At 37.5% G+C, this 20,453-nt stretch overlaps 1 protein-coding gene across 8 annotated transcripts in view; it reads right to left on the bottom strand.

Annotated features, from left to right (window-relative positions):
• The window catches only part of DENND1A (DENN domain containing 1A), a 413,337-nt gene that overhangs the window by 145,921 nt on the left and 246,963 nt on the right, over positions 1-20,453 (bottom strand). For all 8 annotated transcript variants that reach the window (XM_077835776.1, XM_077835774.1, XM_077835772.1 and 5 more), the window contains exon 13: positions 18,553-18,678. In XM_077835776.1, coding sequence (XP_077691902.1) covers positions 18,553-18,678 — 126 coding nt within the window. The remainder of the gene's footprint in view (positions 1-18,552; positions 18,679-20,453) is intronic.

Consider the following 20,453-nt stretch of genomic DNA (forward strand, 5'->3'; position numbering starts at 1 on the left):
AATGACAATATCACTGTGGCTGTACCTGACAATAAAGTTTAATTCAAACAAGTCAGAGTTTTGTGCTTCATGTTCATGCTACCTTACAGAAAATACAACCATTTCAAATTAAATGTATTATTCATGCCTTTAAAATTTAGAGTTGACATCCATACGGTTTTTTCATATAGTTTATTGCAGATCTTCAGTGAACTGTTCCCTCCTGAGAACTGTAATAAAATGAGCTACTTCTGAAACTTCACAGCAGGTATTTTGATTTGGAAGTAATCACAGTTTTCTCCACAATCGTTATACAATTTATGCCGTGATCTTCTAACAAATAAGTAAAAGACTTAAATTGACATCAATATGTACATTTTTTCTAATAATGTAAGCTAATTGTATACCTTTAATGGAGAAAAATGTTTATTCAAAAATCTATTCAATATACCAACAATTGAGTTCAAAGTGGAGACACCACATGCATTTAAATAAATATCAAGGAAGTATCAGAGGTAAACGAGGAGAGACCAGGTGAAGTGTGTGTGATGTGTTAATTGTATTCAAAAAATAATAATATAAGCAAGACAGAGAAGCCGAACTTCCAATTATCATAATGGTGTCTACTTCATAACACATTTTCAAACTTGAAAGAGACATTTTAAGCCATAGGAATTCTGAGCAGAATACCTCCAGCTGTGTTCTGCATAAATCTCACACACTGTACATACACAGTTTATTTAAATACCAAGTGCAGTTATGACTTACAAAATGCATATTTCAGTCACAATAGAATTTCTGTCATTGCCAAAAGCTACTCGTCATGGAATGAAAGGAACAGAAAACAATGAATTAAATTAGAAGAAGATAAGAAAAGAGGGAACCTTTTCAGCTGATGTTTTACTAAAGTAATTCTTTTTAAAAAATACAGCTAACAGCTCTCTGCCGACTTTACATTACCATGCCCTGAAAAACAGAAAGTTGTAAGCCTAGAAACTCTACAACATTAAGCCAAATTTTGTCTATTCAACTTTCCAATGATGACCCACAATTTACATTTCATCAGTACGTCTATATTGAAATTTAAAAGAAAAGGCAGAAAAAACAGTGCTGGGAATCCACTCCCCCCATGTAAAAGCCAAGCCAGACTGGAAGAGAGACGGTCTGGGGGTTTCTCCAAATTCCCTCCATCTCCAGGAGACTTTAAAACCATGGGAATGAGCACAATATGAAAACCCCCAGCGGACAGGCCTCTCTTCCTTAGGGTTATGTGGAGAGGATGACTGTGTGAACATCACTGTTGCTGTATCAACAAGTGATGATGCTGAGTCATGGTCCAACATCAAAACATCACAATATGATTCTGAGGTGAGCTGTGACTCCATTGCAGCAGCTCTCCAGTCCAGCCTCTATCATGGAAACAGTGGGTGATCTCATTATCCATGTAAATGTCTCATCCTCTCTTTAATCCTACTAACCTCTTGGATTCACTTATTCACTGAATTTGACAAGTTATTTATATGATACATGTTAAAAATAATTCCTTTAGTCAATTTTAAATTTGGTGCTCTTCAGTTCGATTGTATGCCCCCTTGTTTTTGTATTGCAAGCACAGAGAAATAGACATGCCCATCTACCATCTTTACACCATTCATTCTTTTATGCACCTCTGTGACGTATGTCTCTGAACTAACAAGACCCTCTTCAGTCTCTTCTCATATGGAATTTCTGTGCCTCTAACCATTTTTCCTGCCTCTCTCTGAACCTCCTTTATTTCTGCTACAGCTTTTTTCAGATAAGATGGCCAGAACAAAATGCAGTACTCCAGATGCAGTTGCACCGTTTATGTAATATCATGCTTTCCATCATTACTTTCGATCCCATTCTGTACAAACCCTAACACTATGTTTGCTTTTTGGGCTCTTTTTCGAATAGATAGCAAGGGGACACTTTACTTTCGCAGAAGCTGTACGCGTTTGCCCTCCTCATACTTTTTCCCACCTTGCTGTATTATAATTCTAGTTTTAATTATTGTTTCAACCAATTTACCTTACATTGAGGTCCAGTTTACTAGCCTAAGTAGAAAGACCACTCCTAGCATTTGTTTTAAATTAGTCACACTTGATACCCACTAGTTCCCCCATATAGCAACTCAGTTTCTGAGTGTGCATGTTTTTTCCCCAAAAAGTTCAGAGAATTCCTCTTGCTCTCTTTGTGAAATACAAAACATAACTAACTTATTCACAGATGCTTTTATAAATATACAATCACTGACATGCCTTACACAAAAACAGAATTCAGCTGGTCATGTTATTTTATGCTTGTGTTTGTTTACATGCTGCTTTATTGTTCTATTCCAAGTCCCCTGTGCATTATTAGTTCTGCAAATGCCTCCAACTTTTCCTGCCTGGCAGCCTTTGGACACTGCTTCACTGCTTACTGAGGTTATACATCCTCAATTACAAGTAAAATAACAGGGAGAAAAGGCAGGCTACAAGTACGTCAAAATGCACGAACAAAGTAAAATCTCAAAACAAGAAACAGAGGAACGACAAAAACACAAGTATAAATAAAGGCACATAAAGAGATACGCAGGTGAGGAAGTCACAGCAGAATACTGTCTTAGTTGAACATATAAATCCTTCCATAGTAAAGCTGAAATATTACGGTGCTACTCGCTATTGTACAGCTTTTCTCTGGTAATGGGTAGATTTAGAGACTTTTGAATAAAGTAACTTTTATTTCTTCTACACTTACATAGAAGACAGACAGACTGACTCCACCCAGTTTCTGATGGCTGAGCACTCCACTATGACTGAAGCTGCAAAATGACTGATACAGTAGAATATAGGACACTTCACTTTAGCATTCTCATGGGTTACGTCAAACCAAAACAACACAGAACACTGAAGTGTCAGTAGGTAACAGGTAAAGTGCTCCTCACATCAGTAGTCTCAGGCTAGTCCTGTGAATACCATCATCCCACAAATAACATTCAAATCACAGTATCTTGTTCTAGTCTAGTAGTCCTGGTAGTGCTCCTCCGAGATGCGGAGTACACAACTCCTTTCCTTCGGTGCAGAACGTGACCCTCACTTACATGCTATGCTTCTCTAATTTTATTAGACAATGTTAGAGATGGAAAAGCCCTTTTAGACCTTCCAGTCCATCTCCCAGTGCAGGACTGTTCTGGACAAGATGGATTAACTAGTGCTTTGTCCAGTCTACTTGTTAATCATGCAACTTCCATCCTTCCCCTTGGATGGGATTCTACCTCCTAGCACATCTCACAGCAAATTTCCACACATTTTTCCTTTCAATTTCCATCCCATCCCTCCTACCAAACTAAATATTTTCCTCCGTGGGAAGTGCATGATTAGAGTATTTGCAGAGTGTTATGTCCCCGCATTAGTCATTGTTTAACCAAAAGTAATATTTTGCTCTGTTAATCTTTTCTTTTAAATTAATTTAGTTCTTCTTGCTCTTTTTTGAACTTCCTCCAATTTAGTATTTGTCTGGTAATGAGGTGCCCAGAAATGAACTAGGCCCAGTTACATGACTTTATACAGAGAGGGATTACAATCTGTGATATGATGCCTTTGTGTATGCAGACCAAAGTCATATTGGTCATCTCAGCGTACTGTTATTCATTATTGTCCCATTTACAGTGTTTTAGCCAGTTTTCAATCCAGTGACATTGTTCTTTTCCAATACAACTTATAGGGTTGCAAAAAACAATATTCTTTCACCTAACATTTGAGAAACAGCAAAGTTATTGCATTCAAAAGATAATTAACTGTTATATAAAAGAAGAAATTCTAAAAGATAACTTTCCTGGATATCATTAATTCATATGGACATCGATTTCACTCTTATTAAACATAGTTTAGAACTGTAGTAGAGCAAGCGCTTGTGAGAAAAAACAGCTATGTTTATAAATTTAAAAATAGCAAAAGCAAAGGCAGGATAGTGTGACTGCTTGGGTACATGTCTCAAAAGAAGAATATACAATATCAGTTACTGAAATGAAAACAAGAAGAACTAATCAGAAAAAATAGTTTCCCCAACATTCAGAGAAGCTCTTCCTTGCAGTGATTTCAAGTCTCAGTTAATTTTTTCCTTGAATATTTTCATTACATGTTATAAACTTAAAAAGAACCACAGGCAGCTTAAAAATGAGTGTGTGCAAACAGAGCCTTAAAAAACTACATGTCATTAAATGATCTTCACACTAGTGGAAATTACAGAATTTTCCAGAGTACACAGGAATCCAATTCTTAACTACCTTGTATATCACATAGGGTTTCCCCTTTCCATAATCCATCTTTGCCTTCTCCTACTTGGCAGTGAAGTCATGATACTGAATTTGGAGCACTGCAATCATTAAATAGCAACAGATTGTTTAAACAATCAGAGGACTGGGAGTACACTATAGAAACTGAGCAGGAAAAAAGTACTGAGTGGGAGAAAGTTCCTATTAAATGTCCAAACAGTAACTCCAAACAAGAGCATGCAGATTGTTACCAAAATAAAGTGCTTTTGTTTAGATGATCTCTTTATTCACATTTTTCCTCACAGTAGCATTGCTCTCTTTAATGAAGGGTTTTGCACACATGTAGTACAAACAGTGATAACCTCTTTTCACTACTCTTTCCATAAATGGACAAACTCTCTGTGACACAGTCAAAGGAGCCCAGATCCCTAGAATAATCTGGTGTAAAGGGAAGGACATACACCATATTCAATGCATACATTAAAAATGTATATTTGAAAAAACACAACTGTCTAAAAGGTAGCTGTGTAGGCAGTCAATTGGTAGGGGAGCAATTAGAGGGAGTTTGCAACAACTATTTGTTGTTCTAGTCAATTGCTTAAAAAATAACTCACCATGGCAACAGCAATACCATGTAGTACATAAAGTAGGTGTGAGATGTAGAGCCTGTTTAGGAAGAATCATGCACCAGTATGTAATGTGCACATTTTAATATACTCAAACATATTCCAACACACTGCTGCACTTTTGGCTCATTTGTTATTTGACACTTTGCTCTGTTCTACATAATCTATTTTTTTCTTTTCATATTTTTGTCCTACTTAGATCTCACGGCTATGGGTCAATAGATATGGATTGCAAGAAAAGATTTTGAACAAGGGACAGCTATAGAGTCACTAATATTTTGGTCTTGTTTCATGCCATCATATTGCTGCTTTAACACCTTCTCAAACAAAAATACATTAATTTCTATGTATTATTACTTCGTGTGTTATGATAGCACCTAGACATGAACCAGGGCATAACCGTGTGAAATGCTGTGTACAAACACATAAAACGAAAATGTAATCCACCTTCCTAGTACTGTCCCTTTAAAACTTCCTCCTCTCTTGTAGGAGATTTATTTCTCTAAAGGGTGATTTCCATTAAACAACACTGAGTTCCTGTAAAACAGAGATGCTGTTTCTCCCAGAAGAAATTTTTAAGGGCCAAAACGGTACCAGCAGAATCACTGAGTGATGCAATAGCTTCACAAACACCACATCTGATCTTGACTTACTACTCTAGTTTCCTACTGTTGCCCAATATGCAAACCAGCTGGCATATAAAAGACTTATGGAGTAAATTGATAGTTTTCTGACTACATAATACAGTCTCAGTAAATCAGGTTTAATTGACCAAGTCATCTCAACTGTCCATACTAAAGACATACTAACATTACAGGACATTTTCTCAGTTTTATTCACAAGAACTAAAATGTGTAACTAAAATCAGTGGGACCAAGCTAATGAAACAGAAAGATAATAATCAAGATAATTTCAAAACCATGCACACTCGTAACAGATTGTAATAATGACTCCTTCTGAGAAGAAACTTCCTGATAAAGCTATATAATTTCTATACTAGAACTGCATTGGAGATATACATGGTTCACCAGGAAGCAACCTGTGACACAGTGAATACAGACAACAAGAATCTACATTATCAATCCCTGTTCATATCTGCAAATCTAACCCTCATGAAAATGAGATGTGCCAGCAAATGAAAAGGAAGACTGTGTGCTAACTTCCACAGGACTATAGCTGCATCCCGGGCCACAGTGAGAGCCCTCAGCAAGCCCAAGGATCCATGGGAGGGTAGATGGTCTACATCTATCCATTCTATGCCCCATACCAACTCTTCACGGAATCTGGATGAACGTTATACTACCATATGGATCTGTATTAAGCTCTCAATGGAACTCTACATCTGCTGTGGAATCCCCTTTAATGGGACTTCTCAGAGACAGCCACAGACAACAGAAGGGGAACTCCTGTTCAAGAGCTGCAGAGGGAATGGAAGCCCCTTTTGCCAGGGTGGAAGTGCTCAGAGCCTCATAGATCCAAGGTTCTAGGGCTGAAACCACTAAGGGTACTGATCGGCGGGTAGTGATCGATCCCCGATTGCTCTGCCGTCGACTCCTGTACTCCACCGTGGCGAGAAGCAGAAGCGGAGTTGATGGGGAAGAGGCGGCAGTCAACCCCACGCTGTGAGGACGCGAGGTAAGTTGACCTAAGATACGTCGACTTCAGCTACGCTATTCTCGTAGCTAAAGTTGCTTATCTTAGGTCGATCCCCCCACGCAGTGTAGACCAGGGCTATTGGAGAAGTTGGTGGAAACACCTCAGAACTCTCCTCTTTCCTACTCCACTGCAGCACTTTTCTGTAGAAGAGTGCAATCTAAATAAGTTAATAAAATATGACTAACTGTCCAGCTTGTAAACTGTTAAAGGGGTAAAGAGTAATACTACCCCACCCCCACAAAGTAGAAGTCTTAACCAGCACACATACTGCACCAGAGCAACCACACTGCTTTTATTGCATGTGGCTACAGCATCCCACCCAAAAGAAAACTCATCCACAGGTTTGCATAAGGAGAAATCAAAATGAATCATTTGTTAAACAAGTAGTATGGGGTAGTGGAGGCCTATGACGAAGCATTTGGGGTAGTCTAGAACAAACTTCTCTGTGCAGGAGAAACCTAACAATTCAGTGGCTATGCCACATTTTATTACTATCACAATTTATAATAATGACTATGACACTTAGATTCCCTAGTAAGTCTGCTGACAACAACAAAACCGTCCACTTTTTAAGTCACAATATTTAATTTTTGAAAGCAGCTTTGATGCCTTTTAATTGATAAAGGTTTCTTCTCTACTTAAAAAACAAATCCTACATAGAACTGGAGGTATCTGAAGCTCTTGATCTGGAAACAGAACCGAGTCCCACTGTCAATGTTCAGAACAGATTTACTTGGAAGCATTTAACTTGTATGGAGCATGCACATACAACATCCAATCAGTGCAGCACAATCAACACCAGGTGTCAATACCATGAAACGGATCTTTTAATCTAGAAGCCCCGTTTCTGAGGCAGAATTCACAGCCAAGGGACTGAAACAAGACTGCTGTCTGCTAACAATACCTAACCTGTTAGGTGAGTTTCTATTTAGAATGGTCAGGAAGGGAAAGAATCAGAAGATCTCCTTAGGCCATAATGTGAACTTAAGGAGCACTGAGCACTGCAGCTGGCACTGGACTGCAGGGTAGGGCTGGAGGCCCAGACTGCACCCTTGAGGGAGGGATTACACTGCTCAAGGGCCAACAACAATTCTAGCACTGGTCAATCCCAGTGCCTCTCAGAGGTGCACTGCTGGAATGGATGTGTGAGCGCAATGCTATAGCATCTGCTTTTGTCACAAAAAAACATATATAGGGAATCTTCCCTTTCTCCTTCCCCCAAACTCTCTCAGGAACTATATAGGTAGGATAAAAACAACAAGGAGTCCTTGTGGCACCTTAGAGACTAACACATTTATCTGGTCCTAAGCTTTTGTGGGCTAAAACCCACTTCATCAGGCTTCCATGAATTATTGTGCTCCAGGCTATAATCCAAAACAAGAAATCAGATATGATATGGAAGGTTAAGCAGGGTGCGCGGGATCTTTTACATATTTTATATACATCATGCACATCAATTAGCGGAAACACCTTTATCAATAAATACAGGATGAAGGGATAAGCTTACAAACCTGCAGAAATGCTTTTTCAGAGACAGTAAATGGTGGGAGGTACAATACTGGAAATTCCTTCAGTTTGTTTTATATCCATCATAGGAGTATTATGTTCCATTTTCTCTTTTATATTTCCTTACACTTGATATACTACTATGATGAAAACCACAAGGTTAAAAGGTTTAATACATTTTCTTTCCTATAAAATTAACTAAATGTAACTGTTAATAAAGGAAAAGATGGGATTTTTCACTCAAAATGATGATTTTTCTATAATGCCTCAAAGTTCCTCATTACATCTTTTTTAAGAAAATGAGATTATTACAAAAATTAAATTTAAAAGTGTTATCTCCCATCTCCTCTTATTTAGAATCCAGCTCTATGCCAACATCCCCCAAATAGTACAATAAAGATAAGAAGAAAGCAACAACAACTGTTCTTTGTGCAAAGAAAAGTCAATTGGAAAGAGGACCAAATTTAGGAAGTACAGCACTTAAAGAATGCAAGACAACAGAGGAGCTGACTGCATTGCAAAGGGAGATGTGCCACAGAAGATATATTTTCATGTGTCAATGCTTAAATGCATAGCTGATGTAAATGCACATTTGGAACTTATTGTTGAGATCTAATTGGACCCTTGCTCCTAACTCAGTAATTTCTAGTGTACAGACAAACATATTTCCCATGATATGAGGTAAACTGTCTCTCCTCCTTCTTTCCCTCCACATGCACACATATACTACATAAGTCAGTTAAAGTACTTTGAAAACTGATAATATACTGTATATTAATAGGTTAGGGCTATTTGGGGTTGTTTATATATTTTCTATATTTGTAAATCTAGTAATTTTCATAGCAAATTTTGAAGTATTAGAGTTACAATAATGACTCTGACATTCACTGCACCTGGCAAATAATATTTGCCCACTATCTTTAAGAAATGCAGTGGGTGGGTTAAAAATAAACCTGAACATTCAGTCCTCCTTGTCAGACTTAGTAAATTACCAATTAACTTCATCATGGAAAGTGCATGATGTGTGTGGAAGTGGAAAGGTACATTTGCTTCTGTCCACTGAGATTCAGCATTTAGTTTTAGCTGGATGTATCTGGATATGATTTAAGCTAAATTCAATCCAAATCAATTCAGAACTGTTAAGTCGTTCAGAAATGAACCAGTTACACAACAAGTTATTGTTCATGCTGATAAACCAGTATAATGTAAAATAATCAACAATGAAGACACAAAGGAAATTAATTAAGATTTCATTAAGACGTTTACTTGTTTTAACCATATAATTGTCAAAGTGATATCTATTTACTATTATTTAACTTGAAATATCAAGGTTATACAGAAAAGCTGCAATAAACTCTTGAATCATTTAAAATTACCAGCAATCTTGTACAGTATCAGAACCACTGTAGGGATACGAATAACTATCTATGCCTATTATACTTTTATTTTTATTGTCTTAAAATTTCAGTAATATTGTTCCCTATTAATTTTATTGCTGCTGTTTTCTTTGCAAAACATTCTCCAAACCAACACCCCCACAAAACACATATCCCCTATCACTTTAATACCTATTGTTTGATGCCAACACAGATCTGGGAAGAATATGGTAGCTTCACTGATACTGCAGAGCCAGCAGTGACAACACAAAACAGTTTTGATTTGTAAGGGGCCTACAAAATTAGGGTCACAAAGAATTGCCAGCAATGCAGTGCCAGAGAGTTAAAAGCAGATTACAAATCTGGAGGTCACTCTCAATAAGACGACGACTATGTTACAGAAGGGTAATATTTGCCTCAAAATCTTTTTCGTTTTCTTTGACTATGAAATATGTAATCTGTGGGCAGCCTGAAGTTATTTTTTTTAAACACCACCAACCATTCCCTTTTTTAAAATCTGTTTTTATTAAGAAACAGTATAGTCCTGCTGAGTAACCAGTGATGCCTCAATATGCAGAACAGAGGTTTGAATGAAGTAATGACAACACTCTGATCTAGCTAGAAAGACCAAGAAGACTATGCAATAAGGCGGAATGCTAAAGTACTTGATTAGACCCTATTAAGAAAACAATGTGAGCCAATGAGGAGATGTAATATAGTTCTCACCGAGGATAGTAGAATAACTATATTAATCATTTCACACCCTCATAAAGGGTGTCTGAAAGTAGAGGGGCAATGTGCCATAGGCTGGCAGATATTAAAGCACCTACAGATATCACAACAGACACACTGCGCTGAAGAGAGTTGCTTTCTTACCACAGAACTGGATATAGGTCCTCACAATCCTTTTAAAATGAGGATTAAACAGATTTTGTAAATGAGAGAAAAGCAACATAGTAACGAATGCAAAAAACACTTTGCAAAGAATGTGAAGTTCAACACCCTGACAAAAGGATTACTAAATCTCTGGTGAACTAGGCCAGCCATTTAAAAAATAACAAACCAAGACCCATGCTTTTCTCAGTGTACATTAGAGAGCATCAGTCCAGTCAGGGCTCTCAAACACCTTGTCAGAAGAAAAAAGGGTCTATTTAAGAGTTTACAGTATGTCGTGATTCATATACCTATCATATCAAGTATACAGAGTGTCATTTAGAGAGACTACAACTTTTCTATATATGGTTGTACGTGATAATAGCAAACTCAGAAGGAAATTCTAGGGAGGACACTCACCTTAGAGTGGGTCCTTTAGAATTAGATTTCAGCATCTAAATAGGATTGGAAAATTACTGTATATACTCATTCATTAGCCTGTTCTTTTATAAGCTGACCCCCCAAGATGGATAGGTAAAAATAGAAAAAACTGTATGACCCTTTCATAAGCCGACCCTATATTTCAGGGGCTGGCAAACTTTGGCTCCCAGACGGTCAGGATACGCCGCTGGTGGGTCGGGACGTTTTGTTTACCTGGAGCAAAATGACAATGTATTAGATATTCAATTCAATAATTTCATAGAGTTTAAAATAATCAAATTTTGGCGTAGACCCATTTATAAGCTAACCCCTGCTCTTTGATGTGTCACTTTTTTACCAAAAATGTTCAGCTTATGAACGAGTACATACGGTAAGTCTTTTTTCCCAGATTATCTATGAAAGGTATTAGGTATCACATGAGAAAAGAGGTCCAGACGAAGTTTAAACTCATGTTACACTAATGTTAATGAAATATTACTGATCAAAACCAAGATGTGAAAGGAGAAATATTTGCCCAGATTACTAATGTGGCCTAGTAAACAAAATACAGATAAACAAGATCCTCTATCAACACTTCTATCAAATAGAAAATATTCTAGCTCACGGGTATGATTCTAATGGAAGAATTCAGGAAATGCAAATGTGGACAAAAGAGAGGTAGCATAGATATGTTTTCATGTAAGCTCATCTGCTACTGCCATCTTACAGGGCTAAAGTCTGTGGAACATGACAGACACTGACTTGTGCTTGGATTAACCACAAGGCAGACAGCAAAGAATTGAAAATCCATACCTGCCCCAATGGAAACAAAGAGATAGCAATGCCAGTCCTTTGAGAAGATGGCATGTCAATCTCATTAGACTAGTCAGATATTCAGATAAAGTGACATGCCTCTAACATACAAGCACTCACATGTAGTTTAGAGTAGGCGGTACTGCAAGATGAAATTTTTGAACCTATACATTCTATTGCACTATGCCCTAAATATTATTCCTTTTCATGGAATTTGTCTAGTACGCTGGTCACTGTCATAGGTGTTATTACATTTGTTTCTTAATAAGAGAATATGAATATTAACTATGTAGGAGAAAGAAAGGTGAGGAAATGGTAGCTCTAACCACTAGGTGTCACTGCAGGAAAGAGCATTGTTAACATTTTTGATGAGACAAACTTGAAAGTCTTGACTCTGTCTTTCTCTACAATTAACAACATGTATGTAGCTATAAATATTTAACAAAATATTGCATTTATTTCTTTTGAGGATGACCCAGTTTTCTGGCTTTAGTGTTTGAGGGATGATCATGAATTCATCTCCTCTTAAAAGATGTAAAGAATTAATAATCACAAACATTCAACGTAATCATTCCCGTTAACAATAGGAGACATCTGTGATGTTAGAAAGGTAGATGTCTTTAAAAACTGTAGGTAACATATCTAAGGGTAAAATCCTACCTCAATAAAGAAAAGTACATTGCCTCTTTATGTACTTTATTTAACAGAGAAGCAGGGAACAGTATATATACCATTTGTGACAAATTCTTCCATAGTTTAAGATTTGACACCGAACAGTTACAGAAAAACTCAGTGGGAAGTGTAAATGCATCAGTAATTTTACTACATCAGTCTTTGTGCTTAAATGTAGAGTTGCAGATTCTACAATCTAGAAATACTTCCTAATTCAAAAGCTATAGATTACTAACGACAATGGAAAGTTTAACATCACAACTAACTGCTGGTCAAAGTATTGTCCTATATGTCTAGTATGTAACCTCATAACCTTTGGAATGAGAGGCTCCATGTAATAAAAAGATAAGAAAACATTAGAGATGGTTGGGAATTTTTTCCCCAACAAATGCTATGTCGACTCTGAAACTTTTCGCAGAAAAATGTAATTTGAAGGGTTTCTCAGGTACAAGATGGAATTTCTGGTGTGGATGTGGGTGTGTGAGAGAGAGTGACCCACCCCAGAAAAGCTAATAGTTCAATGGTTAGGGATGTGTAAGACCCAGGTTCAAGTCCCTGCTTCAAATCAGGCAAACTAGGGATTTGAATCTGGGTCTCCCACATCCCTAACCACCAGGCTATTGTCAGTCTCTCTCTCTCTCTCCTCTGGAATTGTTCCACTTTGTATACATACTTTAAATATTCATTGGGCCAAAGAAAGAAAGAGAGTGACTGAGTCAGAATCAGGCAGAACAGGGACTTGAACCTAGGTCTTCTGCATCCTAGATGAGGTCCCCTAACCTCTGAGCTATTAGTTATTCCAGGATGGGTCTCTTGTCCTTTTTCGTAAACATTTTTGAAAGATCTCATTTTCATTCAGAGGTGGATCAAAAACAAAATTCAACCCCCCACCCCCAATTTTTTATTTTTATTTATTTTTATTTTTTTTGCAAAACAGAATTCTTATTTTCTAGTCAGCCCTAATTAACATGTTTCTTAAATATATCATGTGTTTGGGAGTCCATCTTTTGACAAATTCTGGACCACAAAGAAACAATGAAAAAGTAATGATCAAGCAGCATGATCCCACTTTGCTTGCCCCCAAAAGTCTGTGCACACCACATGCATTGATTTAAGTCAGGAAACTGTCTTACAAAATTAGCACTACCAAAAATTAATAGCAGCACTTTCCTGGCAATTATTTTCCTATTTAGCACTCATTGTTCACTGTGTACTGTGATTTTGTAAGAGGTGGAATCTCCACAGATCATGTCTAATATTGCCTAGGTGCACATTTACACTGGCATGCTGAAGAGTGCAATAATGTTAGAAAAGACAATATCAAAGGCAGACCAGGTTGAAATATCTGAAAATATTACTTGCCCTCTTAGAACACTTTTGCTTAAAGCTGCTTCTTGCATTTGCTTTTCAATTTATTTCAAAACACCCAGAACAATTTAATTTGACACTGTTAAATAGTTTTGAAAGTTAACTATAGCAAATGTGAATTAAAACTAAAACTTTCCTCATTTGGAAATGTTGCTATGAAGAGCTTTTTCGGGTGCAGGGTTCTTCCAGTCCACAAACCTCTGTTGGACTCTTGCCAAACCAAAATGCGATTCAGCAGCTGAAGATGTCTCAGTAGTGCAGCACAAGAAACTGAGCTCCTGCCTTGACCAGACCACATGGATGATGTCTGAGTGAATGGAATAGGCTTGAGAGGTGATCAAGATGTTGAGAAAGGAGAATTTTCTAAAGCTGACTGGCAACTCTTCTGAATCTCCTTGCTTGTTTCTTACTTATGCTTGTGCTCTTATAAACAGAGATTGGGCCCATAACGGTTCAATCTATTCACAGTTTGACTGTATGGGTGGTCAGTCTGGAATTATATGCTGCACTCTGACATTCACTATGCATCAGGCAAAATTTAAAGTTTTTCCCAATAGAATTTGAACTAATTCCCAATGGACTGCACCCCTCAAAACCATCCCTCTCCACTGAAGTAGATAAGTTATCAGTATTTTACAGAAGAAACCCTGAGACATTCATGGAGTGTATGACTGGGACAGGAGTATGCAGGAAGTCCTTGGCAGAACTGGTAACAGAATCCAGGTCACCTGACTCCTAGACCTATGCTTTAATCACCAGTCCATCAAGACAGTTTGAAAAGTGTGGGATTTGAACATAGCATTCTAGCCAACTCCATCGAGGTGGTTCTAGTATACAAAGCTGCTCTGTTTTCATATAACATCTCTGTTACAGCATCAAAAATGTTATACTGCTATGAGATCACGCATATAAGGACTTAGAAATCGCTGTTCCTTCATATTCCCTGATCTTTGAGATCAGACTAAGAATCTCCTACAAAATAGGGTTTTTAAAACAGATTTGTACAACAGGACTTTTCAATTATGTTTAGAGTTTCTGTTTCTGGGAATAATGTGCACACCAAATGAGGCTTTTTACTTGTTCACATTAGCTCTCCCTAAAAGGGGGAATTGTAGTTTCAAAAGGTGTGTGTCATCATCAACCAATTTTGATATCTCATCTGTAACATTCAGCCTTCAAAATACCAGATGTTATTCCCAGTAAAGCAATTTAAAAATTTATTCTTCTTCATAAAAACCCCAACCTTAACTAGTTAATCCCTCACACATATCCAAGCAGCACGCACACCAATACTCCTAGAGTTGCCTGGCAACTAGTGGGAGGAGTGTCAGAGAGCAAGAAAGGCCTAAACGAATGAGGGGAAGTCGGTGTCTGCTTGACATGGATAAAGGAGGCTTACAGCCAGGCTGCCTTGCTGCTTTCACTTTTGTTAATTATATGGATGGGAATTAAAGTAGCTCCTGTTAGTTAATATTTGGTACTTTAAAAAGCATACCATTCACACTTGATACTTTTATGAGCCCTACACAGATAGATCAAATGCATTTATATTTATACACATACCATACAAATATCCTTGCTATCAGAATAGGAGAAACAGACTCAGGTCAGCTCTGTTCAATAGCGTTATTTTTTAACAGTGAATATGTCTGAGTGGAATGATGCTCATTCATTGAGGATGTTGGACAGACTATTTAAAAATCTGATCAAGCTACTTCCTTCCCTCCAGCTTTATGAAAATCCACAAATAATTCATAGTATGCAAAATATTAAGTGCAGAAATGAAGGGGCTGTAATGGGTTTCTGAACAGGGAAAATATAAGGAAATAAAAAAACTATATCTGATCCCAAATTCTGTCTTTTGTTCTAACAAACAGTGTGTGTGAAATGTGTTTACATGCCTGCATACCAGAATTCTATATTCATCCCCAGAGACAGAATGCAGAAGACAGCACCCTTTCTTGAGTCATCACTAACCCATCCATCCCCCATTACTTCAACTCCGCCTCTCGCTATATTATTCCTGCTCCTCACCGCAGCCACCAATTCTCCATTCTGATCCTTGAATGCTCAAGGAAACACAATCATGGATGAAAGCATTAAGGCAAAAGGTAAATTCTCCACTCAGCGGGGATTTTCTTGTGCACCTCCCATTAGTCTAAACTGCAGTGGCCTTAATGAGTGCCTGAATATCAGGTAAAAAATATCCCCCACATTTTGCTTTAATTTACCTGTGTGGTAGTCTACTCTGTTTTGAGGAAGGGAATTGCACTCTCACTAAGACTGTTAGAGATATTCTATGGATCATTAAGCTATTAGCCCCTTCCATCCTCTGTGTACCTTCTGGCTCAAACCTTGTGCATTATCGCTAACTTGTTCATAATATCATCTACACAGTCCCTATCTGTCATGGGCCAATAGGACTACATTCATATTCTGTCTTCAGGGGAGGCCAATCACCATGACAAGAGCTTCATAAAACCCTTACATGGGAATAGAGATACTGCCAGACTGGATCAGATCTGAGGTCAATCTAGTCCAGTAAAGTGTCTCTGACTGTGGTCTGTGCCAAATGCTTCAGAAGACAGTACAAGAACCCCACTGCTCCCACATAGGTCTCCTCCTGGTCTATAATAGATAGAGATTGGCTTAATCTCTGAAGTAGGATTAATATCCCTTCAAAACTTTTTTGTCATTAAGTATAACGACTCTGGCTATTGTCGCTATCCATATAAATATCCAATCTCCTTTTGAATTTTGCTACATTCTTGGTCTCAATGCCTTACTGTGGCAATGAGTTCCACAGTGCAAGTATATGTGGTGTGAAAAAGTATTTCTTTTTATTTGTTTTAAATTTTCCACCTTTTAAATTTCAGTGAATATCCCCTTATTTTTTTGTTATGAGACAGGGTGAACAGAAGTTCCTAATCTACCTTTTCCACACCATTTATTATTTTACATACTTCTATCATGTCCCCTCTTAATCATCTCCTTTCTAAAGTAAATAAACCTAATTCTTTTCAAGTTCTCTTTATACAAGACTTCTTCCAGGCCCTTTATCTCTCTTCCAGGCCCTTTATCTCTTCTTCTTCTTCTATTTCCACAACATCCTTTCTGAGATTCAGTGACCAATACCGCATGCAGCATTCCAGCTGAGTCTGCATTACTGATTTACATAAAAGCCTTATAATTAGGGCTGTCAATTAATTGGAGTTAACTCACGTGATTAACTAAAAAAAATTAATTGCGATTAAAAAAATGAACCATGATTAATCACAGTTTTAATCGCACTCTTCTACACAGTAGAATAACAATTGAAATTTATTAAATATTTTTGGATGTTTTTCTACATTTTAAAATATATTGATTTCAATTACAACACAGAATACTAAGTGTACAGTGTTCACTATATATTATTTTTTATTACAAGTATTTGCACTGTAAAAATGATAAACAAAAGAAATAGTATTTTTCAGTTCACCTCATACAAATACTGTAGTGCAATCTCTTTAACATGAAAGTGCAATTTACAAATGTAGATTTTTTTGTTACATAACTGAACTTAAAAAGAAAACAATGTAAAACTTTAGCTCCTACAAGTCCACTCAGTCCTACTTCTTGTTCGGCCAATTGCTGAGACAAACAAGTTTGTTTACATTCACAGGAGATAATGCTGCCCACTTCTTATTTACAATGTCACCTGAAAGAGAGAACAGGCATTCGCATGGCACTTTCGTAGCCAACATTGCAAGGTATTTCCAAGCCAGATATGCTAAACATTCGTATGCCCCTTCATGCTTCGGCCACCATTTCAGAAGACATGCTTCCATGCTGATGATGCTTGTTAAAAAAACCAAACACATTAATTACTTAGTTACCGAACTCCTTGGGGGAGAACTGTATGTCTCCTGATCTGTTTTACCCGCATTCTGCCATACATTTCGTGTTATAGCAATCTTGAATGATGACCCAGCACATGTTGTTCATTTTAAGAACACTTTCACTGCAGATTTGACAAAACGCAATGAAGGTACCAATGTGAGATGTCTAAATATAGCTACAGAACTCGACCTAAAGTTTAAGAATCTGAAGTGCCTTCCAAAATCTGAGAGGAACAAGATGTGGAACATGCTTTTAAAAGTCTTAAAAGAGTAACACACTTTTGCAGAAACTACAGAACCTGAACCATCAAAAAAGAAAATCAACCTTCTGCAGGAAGCATCTGACTCAGATGATGAAAATGAACATGTGTTGGTCCGCACTGCTTTGGATTGTTATTGAGCAGAACCCCTCATCAGCATGGATGCATGTCCTCTGGAATGGTGGTTGAAGCATGAAGGGACATATGAATCTTTAGTGCATCTGGCATGTAAATATCTTGCAACGCCAGCTACAACAGTGCCATGCGAATGCCTGTTCTCATTTTCAGGTGACATTGTAAACAAGAAGAGGGCAGCATTATCTCCTGCAAATGGAAACAAACTTGTTTGTCTGAGCGACTGGCTAAACAAGAAATGGAACTGAGTGGACTTGTAGGTGCTAAAGTTTTACATTGTTTTGTTTTTGAATACATTTTTTTTGTACATAATTCTAAGTTAGTAAGTTCAACTTTCACGATAAAGAGATTGCACTACAGTACTTGTATTAGGTGAATTGAAAAATATTCTCTTTTTTTTTACAATGCAAATATTTGTAATCAAAAATAAATATAAAGTGAACACTGAACACTTTGTATTGTGTTGTAATTTAAATCAATATATTTGAAAATGTAGAAAACATCCAAAAATATTTAAATAAATGGTATTCTATTATTGTTTAACAGTGCGATTGTGTGATTAATCGCAATTAATTTTTTTAATCACTTGACAGCTCTTATAATATTCTTGGTATTATTCACCACCCCATTCCTTATGCATACAAACATCTTACGGGCAATTTCCACCACCGCTATACATCTGCATTTATATTAACATATTGATGTCCTACTTACGGGTTCAATTTTCAGTGCATTTCTGTAGCTCCCAAAGAAAGAGGCCTGCGCTTTTAGGAATGCTCTTGCCACACCATCCCCAGTAGTTGTGGAGACTTTCTTTAATCTGTTCTTGAGTGCAGAAACCTGTAAGTACACAACAGTCCTAGATCATCCTCACAGCATAAACAAACAACTTACTGAACTGGGAACTAGCCAAAGAAGTTTCACCAAGTGTCCCAGCATCTGCTGCACGTGTGAGAAAGAATGACACAGAGTACAAACCTGGAGTTTTCAGTCCTAGGAAAATTGCATATTCAGCTACTTGTTTTGGCCCACTAGCAGATGATCACATTCTGCTTGGAAGCCTGCAGGCAGGGCTGCAGGAAGATAAGGACATGTATTTTAAAGCCTGCCTTACTTATTGTTAAATGTTTAAAGCGACAAGGATTTTGGTGTCCTTTTGTCCAGTCTGTATAGTTGCACATATTCCCCCTCAGGACCCACCAATGAACTTCATTCCCTTACTTTCAGCATATAAGAACAGTCATTGAGACCAGTATCCTGTCTCTGACTGCAGCCAGCAACAGATGTTTCAGAGGGAATCAAAAGAATAGGAAAACTTATCAAATGATCCATCCTGTCACCCAGACCCTGCCTCTGGCAGCTGCAGGTTTAGGGACACCTTGAGCATTGAGTTGCATCCCTATGCACCTTGGCTAATAGCCATTAATGGACCTATTCTCCATGAATTTGTCTCATTCTTTTTTGAACCCACTTGTACTTTTGGCCTTCAAAACATCTCATGGCAACATGTTCCAAAGGTTGAATGTGCACTGTGTGAAGAAATACTTCTTTTTTGTTCAGTTTAAAACAGCTGACTGTTAATGTTATTGGGTGACCCTAGGTCTTGTATTCTGGGAAGGGATAAACACTTCCCTGTTCACTTTCTCCATATCATTCTTGATTTTAAAGAACTCTAGCATATCACCCATTAGTAATCTCTTTTCTAAGTTGAACATTCCCAGTCTTTTTAATCTCTCCTCATGTGGAAGATGTTCCATGTCCCTCATCATTTTGGTTGCCCTTCTCTGCACCTTTTCAAATTCTAATATATCTTTTTCAAGATGAGATGACCAGAAGTGCATGCAGTTTTCAAGGTGTGGGCATGCCATGGATTTAGATAGTAGCATTATGATATATTCTGGTTTATCATCTATCCCTTTCCTAATGGTTCCTAATATTCGGTAAGCCTTTTTGACTGCTGCTGCAAATTGAGCAGATGTTTTCAGAGGACTATCTATGATGACTCCAAGATTTCTTTCTTGAGTGGTAGCAGCTAATTTAGACCTCAACATTCTGTATGTCTACCTGGGATTATTTTTTCCCATGTGCACTACTTTGCACTTTTCAACACTGAATTTCATCTGCCATTTTGTCGCTCAGTCTAGTGAGATCCCTTTGTAATTCTTTGCGGTCAGCTTTGGACTGAACTATCTTGTGTAATTTTGTATCATCTGCAAACTTTGACACCTCTCTGCTCACCCCTTTTTCCAGATCATTTATGAATATGTTGAATAGCACTCATCCTAGTACAGATCCTTGGGGGGACCCCGCTATTTTCTTTTCTCCGTTGTGAAAACTGACCCTACACTTTATTTCCTATCTTTTAACCAGTTACTGATTCATGACAAGATCTTCCCTCTTATCCCATAGCGGCTTAGTTTGCTTAAGAGCCTTTGATAAGCGACTTTGTCAAAGCTTTCTGAAAGTCCAAGTACACCATACTAACTGGATCACCCTGGTCCACATGCTTGTTGACTCCCTTAAAGAATTCTAATAGATTGGTGAGATATGATTTCCCTTTACAAAAGCTGTGTTGTCTCATCCCCAACACATTGTTTTTATCTATGCGTCTGATC

The sequence above is a fragment of the Eretmochelys imbricata genome, chromosome 16, assembly GCF_965152235.1.
Source record: "Eretmochelys imbricata isolate rEreImb1 chromosome 16, rEreImb1.hap1, whole genome shotgun sequence".
Lineage (NCBI taxonomy): Eukaryota > Metazoa > Chordata > Testudines > Cheloniidae > Eretmochelys > Eretmochelys imbricata.